Source organism: Leopardus geoffroyi, chromosome E3 (assembly GCF_018350155.1).
Source record: "Leopardus geoffroyi isolate Oge1 chromosome E3, O.geoffroyi_Oge1_pat1.0, whole genome shotgun sequence".
Taxonomy (NCBI): Eukaryota; Metazoa; Chordata; class Mammalia; order Carnivora; family Felidae; genus Leopardus; species Leopardus geoffroyi.
In genome coordinates, this window is record NC_059340.1 from 28,856,907 (window position 1) to 28,876,479 (window position 19,573).

At 49.0% G+C, this 19,573-nt stretch overlaps 2 protein-coding genes across 9 annotated transcripts in view; one reads left to right on the forward strand and one right to left on the reverse strand.

Moving 5' to 3' along the window:
• The window catches only part of LOC123588884 (nodal modulator 1), a 56,754-nt gene extending 54,506 nt beyond the window's left edge, over positions 1-2,248 (reverse strand). Inside the window, exon 1 of one of the 2 annotated variants that reach the window (XM_045460237.1) lies at positions 1,930-2,248. In XM_045460237.1, the coding sequence (XP_045316193.1) occupies positions 1,930-2,094 (165 nt within the window). In that variant the 5' untranslated portion in view covers positions 2,095-2,248. The remainder of the gene's footprint in view (positions 1-1,929) is intronic. The other variant, XM_045460238.1, reaches the window with a different exon arrangement.
• A 2,372-nt stretch (positions 2,249-4,620) lies between these two features.
• ABCC6 (ATP binding cassette subfamily C member 6) overlaps positions 4,621-19,573 on the forward strand; it is a 53,046-nt gene continuing 38,093 nt past the window's right edge. The window contains exons 1-7 of one of the 7 annotated variants that reach the window (XM_045460244.1): positions 4,621-4,815; positions 6,301-6,483; positions 8,801-8,926; positions 9,075-9,203; positions 12,664-12,789; positions 13,995-14,056; positions 17,113-17,244. In XM_045460244.1, coding sequence (XP_045316200.1) covers positions 4,780-4,815; positions 6,301-6,483; positions 8,801-8,926; positions 9,075-9,203; positions 12,664-12,789; positions 13,995-14,056; positions 17,113-17,244 — 794 coding nt within the window. In that variant the 5' untranslated portion in view covers positions 4,621-4,779. Of the gene's footprint in view, positions 4,816-4,913; positions 5,184-6,300; positions 6,484-8,800; positions 8,927-9,074; positions 9,204-12,663; positions 12,790-13,994; positions 14,057-15,661; positions 16,513-17,112; positions 17,245-19,573 lie in introns of those variants that run through there. The other 6 variants (XM_045460248.1, XM_045460247.1, XM_045460245.1 and 3 more) reach the window with 6 other exon arrangements.

Below are 19,573 nucleotides of genomic sequence, written 5' to 3' on the forward strand. Positions count from 1 at the left end.
CTATGTGCTGTGATGACCACCAGGCACTAAGGTCAGAGACAAGACAAAGTATCCACGAAATAGTGTAATTAGATATTTTGTAGGTTAGAAACCCTCTAAAGACTACCCTGCAAAGTCATATTTTTCAATATTTTTCAGTGTATTTTTAGCGGCTGTCTCTGTGGATGTAAAACAAATTTTCCAATGCGCTATTAATAAGGTGCTTATTAAAATGCAATCCCCAAGCCCCACTTCTGTTTCTAAACTAGAAGGTCTTGGGTGGGGGGACAGGGAGCTACATTCATCTCAAGCGATTCCCAATATTTGCGAGTTAACACTCATCTAGGAATTTTTAATTTCCTCTTTTATTTTCATTCTTAGGCAAAAATAAATCAAAAGGCACTTAATGTATGTCTTTTCAAGGGATCTCTAAAGTTCTTGTCTCCTGGGCATTTCCAAATACAATCTCTTAACCTTTTAAGATACTCAAGCAGCATCTGGGTTTTCCACATGCTGTGTGATAGTCATTTAACCTCCTGAGGTCCAGTTTCTTCATAAATACGAAAAGAGCCACTCCCCTTCGTGCTGATTATACAGACTCACATCAATGCATAATAAGCACCTGGCAGACAGCATGGCTCAAAAAAAAAAAAAAAAAAGTGTTCTTATTATTTTACTATATTACTATGTGGTAGTACTAACTTCTCTCTGCCTTTACTTTTCTCTCGGAGCCCCAGGAAACTAAGTAGCACAAAGCCTTGCAAGGCAGCTTCTGAACTGGTCTGTGCCCACACACTGGGAGGCAACCCAAGAGGTGGCACGGGCACCCAGCAGAGCCCTAGAACCCTGCCATTGCCAGTGGGTTGACTCATTAAACACCTGACTTAGGATCAAAAGTGGCAGAGAAGCGAGAGACAGAGGGGTCTTGAAGGTGATAATTATTTTCTTTAGTTAATACATAGTGCTGGATTCTGCTTCTGTCTCAACACCCTCCTACAAGAACAAAAGCTGGGATTTGGAACAAGGCCAGGGCGACCCAGTGGAGTGTGGAATCTATTTTCTACCCCTCCCCAAACCCATCTCAGCAACCAGATTTGTAGAATATACTGGTTCATTCCTTCACCACAGCCCTTCAGCTGCCAGCAATGGACTGGCTCAAATGTGCTTTCAGTCAGCCTTTGGGGTCTTAATCCCCCCAAAGTCCCTTCTCCTTTGCCAGCTAATAGCCTCTTCCTTTTTTCTCTCTCTCTCCAATCCCCTTCTGCCCCATCACAGTACCCTTCTAAGACAGAGGCCAGCCCTCCCTCAGGTCCCCTCCCATCTATCCTGACAAGTGACCTTACTTTTCACAAAAGCTTTCTGGGCCATAATGCCACTGTATTGATAATCATGCAACTGCCTGGGGCTTTACAACTTAATAAAAAAGACTTCAGCTCAAATCTCCAGCATTAATTTCACTAACTAACCAGAAAGACATTCAGGGCAGCTGCCAACTCTCCATTTTTAAAGGAAAAGGAGTCCCGGGGTGGGGGGATATCGGGAAAGATGAAAAATACATATTCCCAGCCCCAGAGATGCCAACAGAGATCTACCCGGACAGGATCTTTGGGATGGGAATCAGTGCTCTCTAAAAGCATCCCTGGGGGGTTTCGAGGAGTGGATTAGAACTTTTGGGGGCTCTGAGACGTGGGGTACATACCTCTAGGTCCCCAACCCCACTCCGTAGCTGACCCCACGATAGGAACCCCCACCCCAGCGCGACGGGGAGGGCATGGGATAGTAGAGAGCCCGCGAGGGGCGGAGTCTTCAAGGAGGCAAGGACTCCTAGAACGTGGGGCAGGTGGCAACCGCCTGGCGTTTGAGGCGAGGCCACCGCAGCCCAGACAGGTTGAGTAACTGGCTCAGGGTCACACAGCGAGCTCCGGCCCCGGCCGCGGGGCGGGCGCTCACCTCGATGAGCGAGTAGTTGATCTCCACGTCCGACTTGACGAAGCCCCCGCAGCCCACCACGATGTCCTCGGAGGCGCGTGCCGGACCCACGCCACTCAACAGCAGCACCACAGCGGCGGCCACCACCACCGGCCCCGGCGGCCCCAAGCCCCTGCACGCCCGCATGGCCGGGCCTCTGCCGCCCGACCCTTCGCAGGCCTCCCGGTCCCGCCCCTAGCTCCGCGCGCTGCCCGCTACTTCCTCCTCTGCCAGCCGCTGACATCCCAGGCCCCGCCCCGGCGCTGCTGCGCGTGCGTGCCCCAGCGCCACGCCCCTTCGCCAGACAAGCTAACTACAGCGCATGCTCAGCAACAAAACCAGACCATTAGTGCCCTACGGTGGCCTGGAGGACTCCGCGCACCGTCTGTCAGGTGCACTTGCAAGGTGCCTGATTACAGTCACAAACTCCAAAGTTGAATTATGCTTTGGAATTCAATATCGCTGAAACTGGAAACGACAAGAGACTATTGATTTAAGTATCCAACTACTCCCCCGAATGTTTTTGGCACATGTATTTCACAGGTGATACATAATCTCAAAAACCCGTTTAGGAATTTGAGTCAGTGCATTTTTCCATTATAAATAATCAGTACTTTTTTAAAAAAAGCAATACATAGGCCATTTAAGGTCAGCATTATGTTTTTTAAAAAAAGGGTATTTGAAATTTATTTTAATCCCAGTTCTAATAACATTTGTGTAGAAACAAACTTGAGGGTTTTTCTCCCATAAGCAAGCATGATTTGAAGCATGGTTTGTCAGAAAACAAGTTCAAATCTCAGCACGTTGTGCTTTGCCCCAAGATTATACATATACTATGACAAAAACTGAATTTAACTGCAAGTTACCACATCAAAAGAGACAAAAATTGCTTTTCTGACCTGATATTGGAATTCTTCCATTTTGCCCTAAAAGAGAATCAAGCCCTTTATTTTGATAGTTTTTATATTTTATTTCTAAACAACCAGGTAAGAGAGAAAATTTCCCACTAGATTTTATCATTGTGACCAAGACTTAAGCAATATACAACTATGAATCATAGGGAGTTTAGACCATGCAATGGTTAAAACCTTCATGGGTCCTATAATGGAATGATACATCCCCCAAGGATCTCAGTCATGAGCACATCTGATTTCAGTTTCTCACTCTGCACTCTCACTGGAAATACAGTGGAATTCTCAACTATTTGGTTATAGAGAGAACCTAGCTTAATATTTATTTCATTTATTGGGTATTTATAACTACAACTGAAACAGATGCCCTTTCCTCTCCCTAGCATGAGTCCCTGGTTTGTCTTAGCAAATCTGCATGGGGCTGAAAGCCACCAATTAGGAAATGCTGACCCATGGAAACTTCTCACCTTACAGAATTACAGAATGGGAAACTGAGGATGAGAGGGGGAAAGGGACTAGTTTAGGGCTCTGCATTCAGCCCTGTACTGTTCAGAGGACTGGGTTCTGTTCTTGGCTCACCCAACTGATTTCCTCTGTGTTCTTCCTTACTTTCTGACCATTACCCCAAAATTCCCACCATTCCCCACAAATTCATCTTCACATATACAATAAAATAAACACTAGGACTGTGGCAATGCCTATCAGAGGTGGGGTCACATGGGGTCACAGTAAGAGAGGCCTCCCCCTAATTTCCATCAGCCTCCACCAAGATCACCTGAAATAAGCAGACATAATTTATAAATGTGAACAGCAGATCTGCCACACTCAGCTTCAAAACTGAGTTTGTTCTCTGTGTCCCTGCTCTTCCAGAAGACCCAGGCTGGAGGACCGCTGAAGGCATACTGACTTGGGCCCCAGGCCAGGGTTGGGAAACCCCAAAAGAAAGGGGAGAGCCCACACAGGGAAGGCCATGCAAGAAGTGGCATTCAAGAGCTGCAGAGAAGTGACAGGGCGATGTGGAGAATGCATAGAGTCTGACTCCTTCCTCCAAACTGAGTACCTGTGTTTGCCTGTCTGAAAAAGCTGTCTTTTCATTTCTATCTTCAAAAGAATACATGCTCGTGGCAGAAAGAAAGAAAACAGAAAAAGGAAAGGAAAAAGAAAAGAAAAATGAAGATTTCCATGATCACTGCTGGACTGCACGTCCATTTTTAAAATCTATGCATACATGTTGCATAAAGGATTTCCCAAAAAGAGCTACTGTCTGGGAACACACCTTGCTTTAACACCCAGGAGAGGAAGGCAAAGATTTGACTTCCTTCTCCCCCTTTCCCCAACCTAAGCATATACTTTTTTTTTTTTTTGCATAAATATTATAGCCTATTTTGTATTATAATCTTGTTTTCATTTAGCATTTAGCAACTATCTTTCCATACTATATTTCTGAAATGGCACAGTGAACCACTGCTTAGTAACCTATGGATAACATAACATTACTAACACTAATAATCGCTAACTCATTGAGCATTTACTGTGTTCTTGGCACTGTGCTAAACTCTTTATTAGTAATCTTAATATCTTCCCACCACCCTACAGGCAGACAGTGTCCATCCCACCTGTTGCGGGACTGGAGGGTTTTAGCGGGATGCCACTGCACTTTCCGGGGCTCCGAGATCCCCTCCCCCAATGCCGGCTCGGGCCACCCAGAGTGCCCCCTCCAATCGCCTCGTCTCATCCCTTCCCGCCCCACCCTTGCCGCGCGGCGGGACCTTGCCCCGGGCCTGGCGATCCCGGAGCTGGAATCCCAGCCTAGCCTGTCAGTCTCCGCCTCTTCCAGGACCCGGAGCGCGGCAAAGGAGGCGGTCTCGGGACAGACGGACAGACCGCGGGCGGACAGACGGACAGGCACGGGAGGCGCGCGATGGCTGCGGCTGCAGAGCCCTGTGTGGGACAGGGAGTAAGTCCCCCCACCCCCACCCCGCCTCCTGCCCCACTCTCCTTTTCCGAGCTTGGTAGGTCTCTCCGGCAGCTTTCTCCAGGGGGTGATACCGGGGAGGGGAGAGACCACCAAATTCCCAGGCAAACAGCAGGCAAGTGCGGGCCCTTTAACCGAGCCTGCCCCTGGAGACCCCAGCACCACTGACGGGGCCTCCCGACCTCCCAGCTGCCTGCAGGCTTTGACCTCTATTTGCATAAAGCTTCAGGACCCCCACCTCTCTGGCCGGCTTCCTCTTTCATCCAGGCTCTCAGCGAACGACTCTGGGAAAGAGGCTCATGGGATGGGAGCAAGGGTCGCAAACTCCCAGGATTTCAGGGGCCTGGCCGGTAAGGCAGTAATAATAGCTGATATTAATTGAGGGCTTACTTTGTGCCCCACATCCTCCTATGTGCTTTATTGGTATCAACCCATTTAATTCAGTCCTTAGAGGTAGATTCTCTGAACACCACCCCTCTCCTTTGCAACAAAGGAAACTGAGGCACAGGGAAGTTGAAGTTCACAGAGCTGGCCATTGGCAAAGTGGGGAGCAGTGAAGAAAGATAACCAGTGTGGGAGAGGGAGGGCTGTTAATATAGTAGGAAGAGAACTGAAGAGCCATGTTCTCTGAACTTCCCATTCAGACTTTTTGTAGCGTTGGAGAAGGCCAGCCAAGAGGCTGAGAGAAGAATCACAGACCCAGGGGCACCTGGGGGGCTCAGTCCATTAAGCATCTGGCTCTTGACTTGGGATCAGGTCATGATTTCACGGTTCATGGGTTCAAGCCCCGGGGCTCAGCGCTGACAGCATGGAGCCTGCTTGGGATTCTCTCTCCCTCCCGCTGTCTCTGCCCCTCCCCTACTCCTGTGCTTGTTCTCTCTCTCTCTCTCTCTCTCTCTCTCAATAAATAAACTTAAAAAAAAAAAAAAAAAGAATCACAGATCAAGACCCTCTGTAGAACAAGCTTTGGGGTCAAACAGGCTTCCTGGGAATTAGCTCTGCCACTTTCTGTATGTGTGGGCCTGAAGAAGACTGTTCCCCTCTCAGTGCCTCAGTTCCCTGGTCTGTGAAATGGGAATAGTAACACCTACCTCTTAAAATATAAGGCTTAAATGACAGTCTGCACCCAGTATTCATCCTGAAACCCAGGTATCCCAGACCCCAGGACCCAGCCACCTTGGTTCAAATCCCAGCACCACCACTTTCCACCTGGGTGACTATCACCCAGGTTATGTCACCTTTCTGGGCCTCAGCTTCCTCATATGCAAAATCGGTAGCATAATTGCCTGTACTTCTTAGGGCTGATATTAATATTAAAGGAGTTGAGACTTATAAGGTACTCCAGAGAGTGCTGGGCCCATTTTCATGTCAATGTTAGGAGTCCAAATGGTTGCCTTGCCCCCTAATCAGGTGAATCTGGGACTCCTGCATTGTATGATCACAAGGGTCGCCCCGGTGTTCCCTCAGGTCTGGAACTGGACAGAGCCTGAACCCATTGCTGCCCACCTACTGAACGTGTGCTTCCTGAAAACGGCAGGGATCTGGGTACCCCCGATGTACCTCTGGGTCCTTGGCCCCATCTACCTCCTCTACATCCATCGCCACGGCAACAACTACCTCCGGATGTCCCCGCTCTTCAAGGCCAAAATGGTAACCGCTGCCTCTGGGAGGCTGTAACCAGACAATGGTTGGGAGGTGTGGGAAGCTGGCTGGAGCCTTGGCGGAGACCCCAAAGTGGACACTCCTCCTTTCAAGGAGCACCCAGGGTGGGGACAAGACGGGGACCTCTTAGTCAAACAGAGCAATACTCCAGAGAGGCTACAGAGGTAAACTCTGTGGAGCCAGATTCCCCCAAACAGATATGGTGACAATGAAAATCCACGCATCTGCAAACACACACATCCGGATGTTCAGATGTTCCTGGCCAGTTTGTGACTACCATACCTTGGAATTACCCAGAGGGTGTGAGGTATACTCCTGGGGTACACGAGGTGATTTTAGGGTCACACTTGGGTGAACTTTTAAAAATTTTTTGAACAGTTACACGTTGATTTTTATGTTTTCCCACTGGCAGTTCTAAACACCAGTTCTTAAAATTGTTCTGTATTTATTTTAGTGTGTTACAAAAACATGGGCATTCCAAGTGTGAGCCTTTCTGCTCATCCATCCCGTTCTCCAAACTTCTACAAGAATGTCCTTCCCAGGCATTAAGGAATCTGCTCCTGAAATCATTGTTGCACTATATGCTAACTAACTTGGATTAAATTAAAAAAAAAAAAAAAAAAAAAAAAAAAAAAAAAAGAACGTCCTTCCCATACCACCTCGTTAATTTTTGTCCTCTTGTCGAACTCTTCCTTAAAGGGCCAGACAGTATATATTTGAGGCTTTGAGGGTCCATGTGGATTCCATGTCACCTACTCTGCCATTGCAGCAGAAAAGCAGCCACAAACGACAGTAAATAAATAAGCATGACTGTGTCTCGATAGCATTTTCTCGAAAGTCACTGAAACTTAAACTTCATGTAATTTTTGCACATCACGACCTATTATACTTTTTTGAGTTTTGTTCAATGATTGAAAAATGTCAAAAACCATCCTTAGCTCACAGGGGATACAGAATTAGGCAGCGGGTCAAACCCAGGCCGCCAGTAGTACTTGGAGCCCTGCTTTGGACTGTGAGGTGCTTGTAATAGTTCCTGCTATGCGCCCAGAGGCCTCGTCTTCTCTCCCACCTGTGTCCACCTTCTGCTTTCCTGCTTTCTCTCATTCAGAAGAGAGATCCCTGCATCTTAGAGAAAGGTCTGGAGACATACCAGTCCTGACAGAGGTTCTCCTTGATTTTATAGCAGGGGTCACGGGTGTCTGGGTGGCTCAGTCAGTTAAGCATCCAATTTCGGCTCAGGTCATGATCTCACCGTTGGTGAGTTCAAGTCCCGTGTCAGGCTGTGTGCTGACAGCTCAGAGCCTGGAGCCTGGTTCAGATTCTGTGTCTCCCTCTCTCTTTGCCCGTCACTCACTCGTGCTCTCTCTGTCAAAAATAAATAAACATTAAAAACTTTTTAAAAATAGTAGAGATCAAAGGGACTTGACGAGAGTGTAACTTTTTCATCCCCTGCGTGAATGTTGTTTCAGGCCGCTTCTAATTTATTTATTTATTTATTTATTTATTTATTTATAAATGTTTATTTATTTTCGAGAGACACAGAGTGTGAGTGGGGGGGGAGGGGCAGAGAGAGGGAGATACACACACACACACACACACACACACACACACACACACAGAATCCAAAGCAGCCTCCAGGCTCCGAGCTGTCGGCACAGAGCCTGATGTAGGGCTCGAACTCATGAACCATGAGATCGTGACCTGAGCTGAAGTCGGACAGTTAACCGTCTGAGCCACTCAGGAGCCCCTTTTTTTAAAAATTTTTTTGATGTTTATTTATTTGAGAGAGAGAGAGACGGACAGACAGAGCATGAGCGGGGGAGGGGCAGAGAGAGAGAAAGACACAGAATTTGAAGCAGGCTCCAGGCTCTCAGCTGTCAGCACAGAGCCCGACGCAGGGCTTGAACTCACGAACCATGAGAACATGACCTGAGCTGAGGTTGGACACTTAACCTACTGAGCCACCCAGGCGCCCCCATGGTGTTTCTTCATACCTAAAGCACCTCGCCTGCGTACTCTTGGTGCACCCTGCCCCACCCTCACATTCTGGAAAATACTGGGTTGGCCTGGGTCCCTGGGGCATATTATTTATAGGACACTTCCAGGTCAAGGTGAATCTGTAGGTAAGGCTCCCCTTCCTGCTTCTTATTCGGCATCTCTCACACTGGCACTGTTAAATTATGATGTTGGGACCTTAGCGGTGCCTCATCCAGAGCCACTGCCCAGTGGGCGTGGGGTCCCTGTCTGGTTTGCCCCCACCTTTCTTTTTGCCCGCCGGCCTTATCTAGCCAAGCCTGTTTCCCAGGTGCTTGGGCTTGCCCTCATCATCCTGTGCACGTCCAGCGTGTCTGTGGCTCTCTGGAGAATCCAGCGGGGAACACCCCAGGCCCCAGAATTCCTCATTCATCCTACTGTGTGGCTCACCACGATGGTAAGGACAACCCAGGCTTGCTGGGCTTGCTCCTGGCTGAGAGGCTTCTCTTGCCCTGGTGGAGGAGGGTGTGGGGCAGAGCACAGCTCCCTTCCGCCCTCCCTGCCCCTGCCCACCTTAAGGGGCCTGTCCTGACTCTCCTGTCCAGAGCTTCGCCATGTTCCTGGTCCACACAGAGAGGAAGAAAGGGGTCCGGGCATCGGGGCTGCTGTTTGGATACTGGCTGCTCTGCTTTCTCTTGCCAGCGACCAGTGCTGCCCAGCTGGCCTCGCAAGGGGTAAGTGGAAGCCTGGGGAACCGATGTGGCAGTTTCAGGCCGTGGGTTGCCCTGCCTCCGTCCTTCGTCCTCCCCTTTCCGCACATGACTTACTGTCTACACAGGGACACACACAACGGTTGCTTAAACTCCAGCGACACACAGGCACACTCACTCACACAGGTGTATGCGTCATCCCATATGTTTTTATGGACACTCATTCCCAGGGTCTTACACACTCAGCTCACACACTTCACTTGCACAGCAGACGCACCCCTTTGTGCCCCACCTTTCATGCATCACACAACTACCGTCTGAAACACACCCACACCTGCCGCCACCCGGTGTGTCTGTGCCTTCAAGCTCCCACACGATTCAGGCACATGCATCGCTCATTCCCACACTGCACACCCATGCACACATCCTCCCTTGCACCACTGGCCACAGGTACAGTGTTGGTTCACGCCGTCAGGAGCTTCCCCGATGAAATTTGAAAGTGGCCCCATAGGGGCGCGTGGGTGGCTCGGTCGGTTAAGTGTCTGACTTCAGGTCAGGTCGTGATCTTGCGGCTCGTGGGTTCGAGCCCCGCGTCGGGCTCTGTGCTGACAGCTCGGAGCCGGGAGCCTGCTTTGGATTCTGTGTCTCCCTCTCTCTCTGCCCCTCCCTCACTCGTACTCTGTCTCTCAAAAATAATAAACAATCTCTCTCAATAAATAATAAAAATAAAAAAAAATTAGGTCTAATTAGTATTAGGTCTAATACCTGATATCCCAGATGATAGCTGGCAGAGTTAATAAGCAAGGGGACTTACAAGGCTTGTCCCAGGCACCACAGGACGAGTAGATGTCCGCACCTGCCACCAGAATCTTCGAAGTATATAGAGGCTTATGTCCAGACAGTCTCCACAACATGTTACTCTCTCAAGTTTGTGTTCTTGAAAAGGCTCCTAGTGTGAGACACGAGTGAGTGGAATGACCTCCCAAAACATACCTGCGCACACACTCTTTCTGTATGAGCGTGCACATCTCCCCTCGTTCTCACCTACCCTCACCCATGCTCCCCTCTGGACATAATAGGCATTGTTGCATATCCATCCATATTTCTTTTTCATTTTATGTAGAGACTCACTCTCAAGACCATGAGATCAGGACCTGAGCCAAAATCAAGAGTCAGATGCTCAACCCACTGAGCTACCCAGGCTTCCCTTCCCCCCACCCGCCTCCCTATATTTCGGTTTCCCATCCTGGCCAGTAGCAGTTCCGTGTTAAGGGACACATCGGATCTGTTTACCTGCAAAGAGAGAAATAGCCCAGACCTCGGTTCCTCAACCTCAGCACTCTTGACATCATTCTCTTTGGGGCGGGGGGAGCCGTTCTCGCCTTGTCGGATGTTAAACAGCATCCCCGGCCTCCACCTGCTAGATGCCAAGTGCACACCTTCCCTTGATGGTAAAACCCAGAGTGTCTGCCCTTGGGGACAAATTTGCCCCAGTTGAAAAGTGCTTGCGTAGTTGGGATGCTCACCCCAGATCTGGAGACCCCCTGCAACGGGCTGTAGATCATTTCTCCAGCCAAATGGTTGTTCCAGTCCTGCTCCTGAAAGGAAAAGGCAGAGACATACCATTCTGTCCTTAAGGACAGATTTTCACAAAGTAATCTTCGTAACCGACGGGAAATTTGCACAGGCCATCCACTGATGTGTGCAAAGCTAGGTTCCCCCAGCGGCCAGATGCAGCACGGAAATAATAATATTGTGACCACGCATTAATATTGTGACCCCGGCCACATGCCAGGCCCTGCAAAAGCCACTTTATGTCATGTCTTCATTGGATTCTTACAAGAATGTGCTATGGCAGATTCTCACAGTCCCGTTTTAAAGATGGGGAAACCAAGGCTAAGAGAAATGAGCGGCCTCCTCAAGGTCACACGGCCGAGGAGCGCAAAGCCCAAGTCCATCTCTCCTGAATTCAGAACAAATGTCCCGATAGAAACAGTGGTAAAAATGGCATTATAGAGAAGGTGAGCCACGATGTAGCTGGGATATCAAATTGTCTAATACCTCAGAAAACAAAAGTAAGAACAAAAGAGTAGAAATCCTGTAAAGGAACTGCCATTTGAAACTAGGGCTCTTGTTTTAAGCCACAAAGACTCAACTCACACTAGCTTAAGGGGGGAAAAAAGTCTGGAGGAATTCATTAGCTCCTACATGGGGGCTCTCCTGGGCATGGTTGGTCCAAGTGTTCAGATGACGCCATCAGATAGATCTCCATCTCCTTCTGTCTCTTGGTTCTGGCCTGTTATTTGTTCAATAGTGGGGTGGCAAGAAGAACCAACAATCGCACTAGACCTAGGCTCCACCCCTGCAGCAACCCCAGTGAAAGATCTCCTGATGGTTCCAGCTCTCACTGGCCCAGTGTGGGTCGTATGTCCATTCCTAACCCAATCACAGTAGCCAGGGGACTGGAACATACTCACTGGTCAGACCTCAGTCACCTGCCCACCGCCTGAAATGGAGTCACTTCTGCATAAACCACATACCTGAGCATGGGAAAAGAAATTAAGGGAGTCTGACAGAGGGGCAGCAGATACGAAAGCCATCACGGTGTGGCAGCAAAAGTTCTTGATTTGGATCGGATCATCTGGGTGCCCTTGAGCAAGGTGCTATTGCTTCTGTGAACTTGGTTTCTGCATGAGTAAAATAGAGCAGCTAAACTCCAGCTGGGGTCAGAGTGGGGAGGGACTTGACGAGACAGTGCCCAAGAAGACTCCCGCATAGGCACAGGGTGGAGTAAATTCTCACTAAATCCAAAATCCAGTTCCCTTCTTTTTTATTTAAGTTTATTTATTTATTTTGAGAGAGAGAGAGAGCGTGCGCGCAACTGGGGGAGGGGCTGAGAGAGAAGAGAGAGAAAATCGCAAGCATGCTCTGCACCGTGAGCCTGAGCCCGACGCAAGCCCCATGGGAGGCTGGATCTCACAACGGTGAGATCATGACCTGAGCTGAAACTGAGAGTCCAATGCTTAATCGACTGAGCCACCCAGGTGCCCCAAACCAGTTTCCCTCTTAAACCAGAAAACACTGGCCATGAGGAAGCAGAATGGGATATTGGGGTGGGGGCTGGAGTAGAGAAGGGCTTTCCTCCGTGGCACAAGGAGAAAGGAAAAGTATCCCCCCTGCTCACATTCCAGGGGCTGTGGTCAACTGTCACCTGCCTAAGGGGAGACACATGCCCCCCCATTTCATGCAGAGTATGGGGGTCGGGTGTTCCTAAATCGGGTCACCAGGCATGCCGGGGGCACTGGCTTTCAAACCCTGTGGCTCTGGCTCCCTGCCTGGGCACTGCTCATAGCTTCAGAAACCTGCTCAGCCGTGAGCATTCCTCCCCTTAGAGACACCCTGCCCAGCCTCTGCTCCCCACAGGCCTCTGGCTGCAGACTTCACCATGCCAGACTCGATGGGACTTGTGCTTTCTCGCCCACAGGGCTTCCAGAGTGACCCCTACTATCACCTGTCGACCTACCTGTGCTTGTCTCTGGTGCTGGCACAGTTTGTGCTGTCCTGCCTCGTCGATCAACCCCCCTTCTTCCCTGAAGACCCCCAACAGTCTGTAAGTTGACGTGTCTCCAACCCAGCACCTCCCTTGTCCCTGTTTCATTTCTGGTCTCGGTTTCCCCGTGGGACAGAAGGGAGCTAAACTAGGACACGAGCCTTTCATAATTTTTTACCCGTTCTTTCATTCAGCAAAATGTGTATTGTATATCTGTGCCCTAGGCTGGCCAACTTTTTCTGATCAGAGCAAGACAGAAAGTATTTTAGGCTTTGTGGGCCATATGGTCTCTGCGGCATCGATTCAATTCTGTTGCTGCTGCACAGATAGTATGTCAAAGGAGCATGGCTGTATTCCAGTAAAACTTTACTTGCAGAAACAGGCACTGTGCCAGATCTGGCCCAGGAGCTGTGGTCCAGTCCCTGCGCTGTACCCCAGCTAGGTGCCGAGGATCTATGGCAAACAAGCAGACGTAGTCCCTGTCCTCATGCAGCTAACAGCCAAGTAGAGCAACCAGACATTAATCACATAATTGCACAAGCACGTAGAAAGTTACATTTGGGGCAAGTGCCCTGCAGGAGAAATTCGGGGTCCGTGAGAGTTTACAACAGGTAGCACTGAACTAGCCTGTGAAATCAGGAAAGAATTCTCTGAGGAAGAGACAGTTGAGCTAAGGTCACCTAAGGAAAAAAAATGCTCAGTGACATGAGTAATCAAATGAAGACTATAGAACTTTTTTGTTCTGTGAGAATGAACGAAAACATTAAAAATTGATAATAAGCTGTGATGGCAAAGATGTGGTGAAATAAGCAGTCTCGTGCTCTAGTGGTAAAAGGTGAAGATGCGTGCAGTTTTTCTGGAGCAGCTGGCAACGTCTCAGGACAGATCCCTCCGCACTTCTCACCATATTCACTGAGGGATGTTGTCGAGGATGTTATTGTCTGTGTCACACATGCTCCGTGCTTCTAGGAGCTTCTTAGTCTCAGTATTAGTAATAGTTGTTCCCCTGGGAAGCTGTTAGTTCTTACCTATTGGTTGCTGTCAGATTTGTGACACAAATCGCTTTGGGCCTTACCTGCTAGGAAGCACCTAGCCCACGGGTATTCACCTGTAACAAGCAGTCAGGGCATCTCAATGCACACTTCTAGTAATACCGAGCTCACAGTCCGTTCATCCGGTCTTCCTGACCTTGGTTCCCTTGCCTTATACTGGCCATGGAATGTGAGACTTGCGTCCTTCACCAACACCATCTCTTGTCTTTACAGAATCCATGCCCAGAGGCTGGAGCTTCCTTCCCCTCCAAGGCCATGTTCTGGTGGATTTCTGGGTAAGTAGAGTAGCAGGGAAGGGGCCAAGGTGCATTTCCTTTCTTATTCGTCACTACAGCTCTTCCCCCCAAGACGTTTCCGGTCAAGCCTACCAAGGTCAGCCAGGCTTTCTTCCTCCCAGCCTCAGTGCTTCTCTGTCCTATGTCATTGTGTCCAATCTCCACACCCCATTCCCTTTCACTCACTGGAGTGAGATCTGGGTTTGAGTCTGGCTTTCCTTCTTAGCTGGCCCGTATCACAAACATTCAGGACCTCAGGTTTCCCCTCTGTAAAAGGGGACCAGCTCTACCTTCATTAAATGTACATTGCTTAGTGCTTATGCACAGTAGGTGCTCAACAAAACCAAATCTATTCCTTGGCTGCATTCGTTCCACCAGCATCTAATATGCACCTGCTATTTGCTAAGCACCGGGAGTAAGGACAGAAGAGACCACATCTTTACTCCCCAGAGGCTCCCAGAGGTGGAGAAGACATGTGTTTCTCCAGGGCCAGCACACCAGGCAGTGAGGATGCCCTGTCCCCTCCAGACCACATTGCAGTCAGATCTTGGCAGCCCCTGGATTCGAATCCTGGCCTCGCCACTTCCTGGCTGTGTGACCCTGAGCAAGCTGCTTAACCTCTCTGCGTCTCAGTCCCCGCCCCTGAAAAGTGAGGATAATAAGAGCATCTACCTAATAGGGGTGTGGGAATTAAATGAAATAAGGCTTCAAAGCACTGAGCACAGGGTCTGGCCCATAATGAGTACTATACAAAGTGGTTGGTGAATACATAAAGACTAGAATGCCCTCGGGGTGAGGAATTGATGGGAAGTGTATACAGTTTGGCCAAACAGCTCTAGAGAGGACCTAGCCCTCTTTTTCCCAAATGTAGGCATTTGTGGATCATTCTTCAAGCTTTTTGCCTTATTGGGATTTTATTTTCCTTCCTTTACTTAGTGGTTTTTTTTCTATTTTTAAACTCATTTTTCTTTCTTTTTTTAAAAACTTTTTTAAAAAAGTTTATTTGTTTTAAGACAGAGAAAGAGAGGGAGAGAGAGAATTAGTGAGGGAGGGACTGAGAGAGAGGACGACACAGGATCAGAAGTGGGCTCTATGCCGACAGTGCAGAGCCCGATTTGGGGCTTGAACCCACAACCTGTGAGATCATGACCCAAGTCGAAGTTGGATGCCCAACCGACAGAGCCACCCAGGCGCCTGGTTTGGGTTTTTTTTTTTTTTTTTTTCTTTAAATCAACTCACTTTTTCTACTTTAATAAACTTTTTTTAAAGGAAACTTTCTATCACTGCCAAGTTGGAAAAAAACCTATTAAATCACTTGCCACATAGATCTCCTCCCCTCAAAATTTCAGTGAAAACCAGGTCATGTTAATAATTTCTAGGTCAGAACTAGATTGGCTGAATTTGCTCTGCATTAAAAAAACAAAAGGAGGGACGCCTGGGTGGCTCAGTTGGTTCAGCGTCCAACTTCAGCTCAAGTCATGATCTCTCGGTTCGTGAGTTCGAGCCCCGCGTCAGGCATCTGGGCTGATGGCTCAGAGCCTGGAGCCTGCTTCCAATTCTGTGTCTCTCTCTCTCTCTGCCCCTCCCCCGTTCATGCTCTGTCTCTCTCTCTGTCTCAAAAATAAATAAATGTTAAAAAAACAAAAAATTTAAAAAAAAAAAACAAAAGGAACTTGGAAAGTCTCCGAGGCGAGCTTAGGACCAGCAGCAAACAAGACCATCTCCTTGGTATTATCAGGAAAATTACAGACACCTGAGAAGTAATAAACCACGCTCCCGCCTTGAAGTCTAGAGTAATTGATCTCTTGGGTATGTGTGCTGGTTCGCAAGCTGGCCCCCAGCTTGGCAAGGACAGACTGAAGACGGAGCAGACCGTTCCAATTGGCAGGTGGTGGTTTTAATAAGCAAGGAAACTTAGGAGGCTTGTCCTGAGCGGCCACAAAGCGAATAGATCTCCGCACCCGCCCGCCAGAATCTTACAAGTTAATGCGGGGGCCTCAGCGGGGTTCAGGCACATCTACCATCCAGATAGTCTTAACAACACATTGCCTTCTCAAGGCTGCATCCTTGAAACGACTTTTAGTGCAGGCAGAGTGGGCAGATCCTACTTTCCAAGGACAGAGGACGGGCGAGGAGTCTCTGATTGCCCACGTCCAGCTTGCGGGACACCCGGAGGTCATGTCCTCTCCGTGACCGCCTCCAATAATGTGCCACCTACAATCCAGTCCAAGTGTTGGTAAACTCTCATTTTAAGGTGAGAAAATTGAGATCCACTGGTGGGAAGGGAGGTGCCCAAGGTGACAGAGCTGAAAACTGGTTTTATTTGACACATCTTTGGTCCTGTGTCAGGAGGTGAGGATATAGAGGAGGAGAATAAAGGCAAGTACTTTTTGCCCCCATGGAATTTACCATCCAGTGGAGGAGAAAGACACTCAACATATAACCATATCAAAAAAGTAAGTCATAATGGCAACAAGCATTGTAAAGAAAAGCTCAGGAAAAAAGTCTATAATGGGAAAATCTACGTGGACTGAAGGGCCATCAAGTGGGTATCTAAAGAAATCACGTCTAAGCCCAGGAAGCGGCCAGGTGAAGAGTGGCAGGAAAAGGGTTCTAAGCAGAGCAATATACACGTGCAAAGGTCCTGAGGCCAGGTGGCTGCAGAGGTGAACAAGGCACTTAAAGCTGAGGGTGGAGCTCAGGTTTCCAACTCTGGACTTCTGACTCTGGGGAGGTTTATTTCCCTTGCCACACAGGCTGTCCATTGATTAAGTCACTGAGTGTCTCTGAACCTCGATTTCTTCTCCTCATCTGTAAAATAGGTCAATAGTTATCACCGTGTGTTCTTGTGTAAGATTTAATGAGACGATCTTTGTAAACTGGGAAGTGCCCCACAAATGTTGGGCGTGCTCAGGCTAAACGCTTTCATTTTCCTGAGGGGCCAGCAGAGGAAAAGTGACTTACTCAGGGTCACATAGCTTCCAGGGCAGGACCCTGTGGGGGAGGGGAGGAGAGCATGGCGGGAGGAGCTTGTCCTGGTGACTCTCTTTTTACAGGCTGGTCTGGAGAGGCTACAGGAGGCCACTTGGGCCAAAAGACCTCTGGTCACTTGGGCGAGAAAACTCCTCAAAAGAAATTGTTTCCCAGCTCGAGAGGGCATGGATGAGAAACCGCAGTGCGGCCCAGCGGTGAGTGAGAAACGAGAGCCCGGCCCCATGCTTGGCCAGCAAAGCTCATCCCTTGGCCCCGAGTACGACCCCAGAGCCTACTCGGGGCTCCACTGCCATAGTCCCCTGCCTGCCAGCTGATCCCAGTAAGCATGAACTGACCAGGCCTAAGGGACATTTCCTCCCAGAGTGCTTCGCAGCTTCCAAGAGGACACAGTGGGTGCCTCCAGAGGGAAGCTTGGATGTTGGGACGGCAGACAGGAAACAGATGCGGAGTGAAAGGTTCTGTGGTGGTCCACAACATGCAGGCAACTACTTAGTATCTAACCCGAGGGATTCGTTCCCTGGGCCTCGGGTTTCTTATCTGTTCAACGAGGATGCCATTAGCTTCTGGGGGATGAAAAAATTTGTAGAAAAGAACTGAGCAAATACCTCAACAATGGTAAAAGCTCCAATAGTGTCCGTTATCTGGAGCATTTCAAGCCCTTTCTAGTCCTGCCAGTTCTGCCTCACCCTTGCCCTCTGTGGCATTTCTGGAAACTTCTGTGGTCCCCTCTGACTCTGAGGAACCCAGTTGGGAACCTCTGGTCTACAGAAAAGGGCTGTCAACATAGGATTCATTAAACGTGGGTTAAAGCAGTCTTGCCACGAAGTAGTCGATGACTTTGGCCAAATCATGTGAACTTCGTGTTTCAGGGCACTGACAAAAGTGCCTTCGCCCTGTGGGAAGAGTTAGAGGGTTCCCCTGTGTACTTTAGGATTTTGTGGGGGTTGTTGAATCCTCCAAATTAGAAGAAGTGAGAGACAGTCTATTGGCTCACATAGCTTAGAAGGTAGGTCTAGCCTCAGGTGTGGCTGGATCCAGGGGCTTGCATAATATCCAAATTCTTTCTCTCCATCTCTCAGCTCAGCTGATGTATTGGCTCGCCTCATATCCTGCCAGTGCAGCAACCCCAGCAGGAGTGTCTCTCCTAGCATCTGTACAGAAAATGCTAGGGAAGGCATTGGCTGACTTGAGTCAGGACCAATGCCATAGCCGGGGGCAGGCCCCATGATCGGTAGCCCCTTCAGAGCCACAGTGGGGTATGTTTTCCCAAAAGGGGTAAATGATATGAGCAAGTCAAAATAGCAAATCATTGCAGGAATATTTTGTTGAATTGCCCCTCTAGTCTTACATGATTTCTAAGTGGCCGAATTCATTCAAAAGGACCTTAGAGGGGGGCATCTGAGTGGCTCAGTCGGTGAAGCGTCCCATCTCATGATTTGTGAGTTCGAGCCCCACATGGGACTCTGCACTGACAGCTCAGAGCCTGGGGTCTGCTTCGGATTCTGTGTCTCCCTCTCTCTCTGCCCCTCCCCCCCCTCACACTGTCTCTCTCAAAAAGATATAAACATTAAAAAAAAAAAAAAAAGAGTCCTAGAGGTCTTGCCCACTCCCTCCCAGCTGTGACCTCCCCTCAGGGGCATGAGAATATTGCAGCCAGGATAGAAACATTCTCCAGGACAGATTAAGAATCCATAGCAGTCGACAGAAGACATGGCCATACAAAGGCCTCCCTGAGTTTTTTTCTGAGTTGACTGATTACACACAGAAAGAACCTTGGTTTTATTTCAGAAGTATTTTGCAATTTTGGGGGGAAGGGAGAGGACGTCATCCTGAGAGGTCAGGAACCAGCCACTCGCAGACCAGGTCAGGTTCCCAAGGTATGTTTGGTCCATGTGTTGTTCGGGGTTTTTTTTCTCTTTTTTTTTTAAAGTTGCCAGTATTTAAAACATTGGAGATTTCATATAAAAATCTGGAATTCTGGTGTCTTTGAAAGGACATGGGCAGTGCCGGGTCACGTCCCCTGCATGGCAACAGGGGAGTGGATCCGGGCAGGCCCCGGTGGGCAGGGCATTGGTTGGCCACAGTCTGTTCCACTCCCTTTTGTTTTCCCAAATTGGACCTGGACAGTCACCCCCTGCCTCTTCCTGTGGTCACGTGTACACCGTGCACTAAATGGCCTCTGGTCCAGAGACCTAAAACCTGGACTGTGAAACCCACTGGAAAGGAGGAACCTGGTTACAGAGCCTTCAGGTGGATCCCAGGGATTCCGAATTCTGGGGTGAGCGACCAGAACAGGACTGACCAAAACATCCAGCTGGAACGAGGCCTTCATCATCATCTCCTGGCCGCCCCATTTGGCAGATGGAAACACTGAGGCTCAGGGAAAAGGGGACAGAGCAGGCATTTGAATCTCAGGCTCCTGCCTCTAAGGCAGGTTCTGTCCATCAAACTAGATTTCTTTCCTTCCTTCCTTCCTTCCTTCCACAAATCTTTACAACTGTATGCACATTTATTTATTTATTT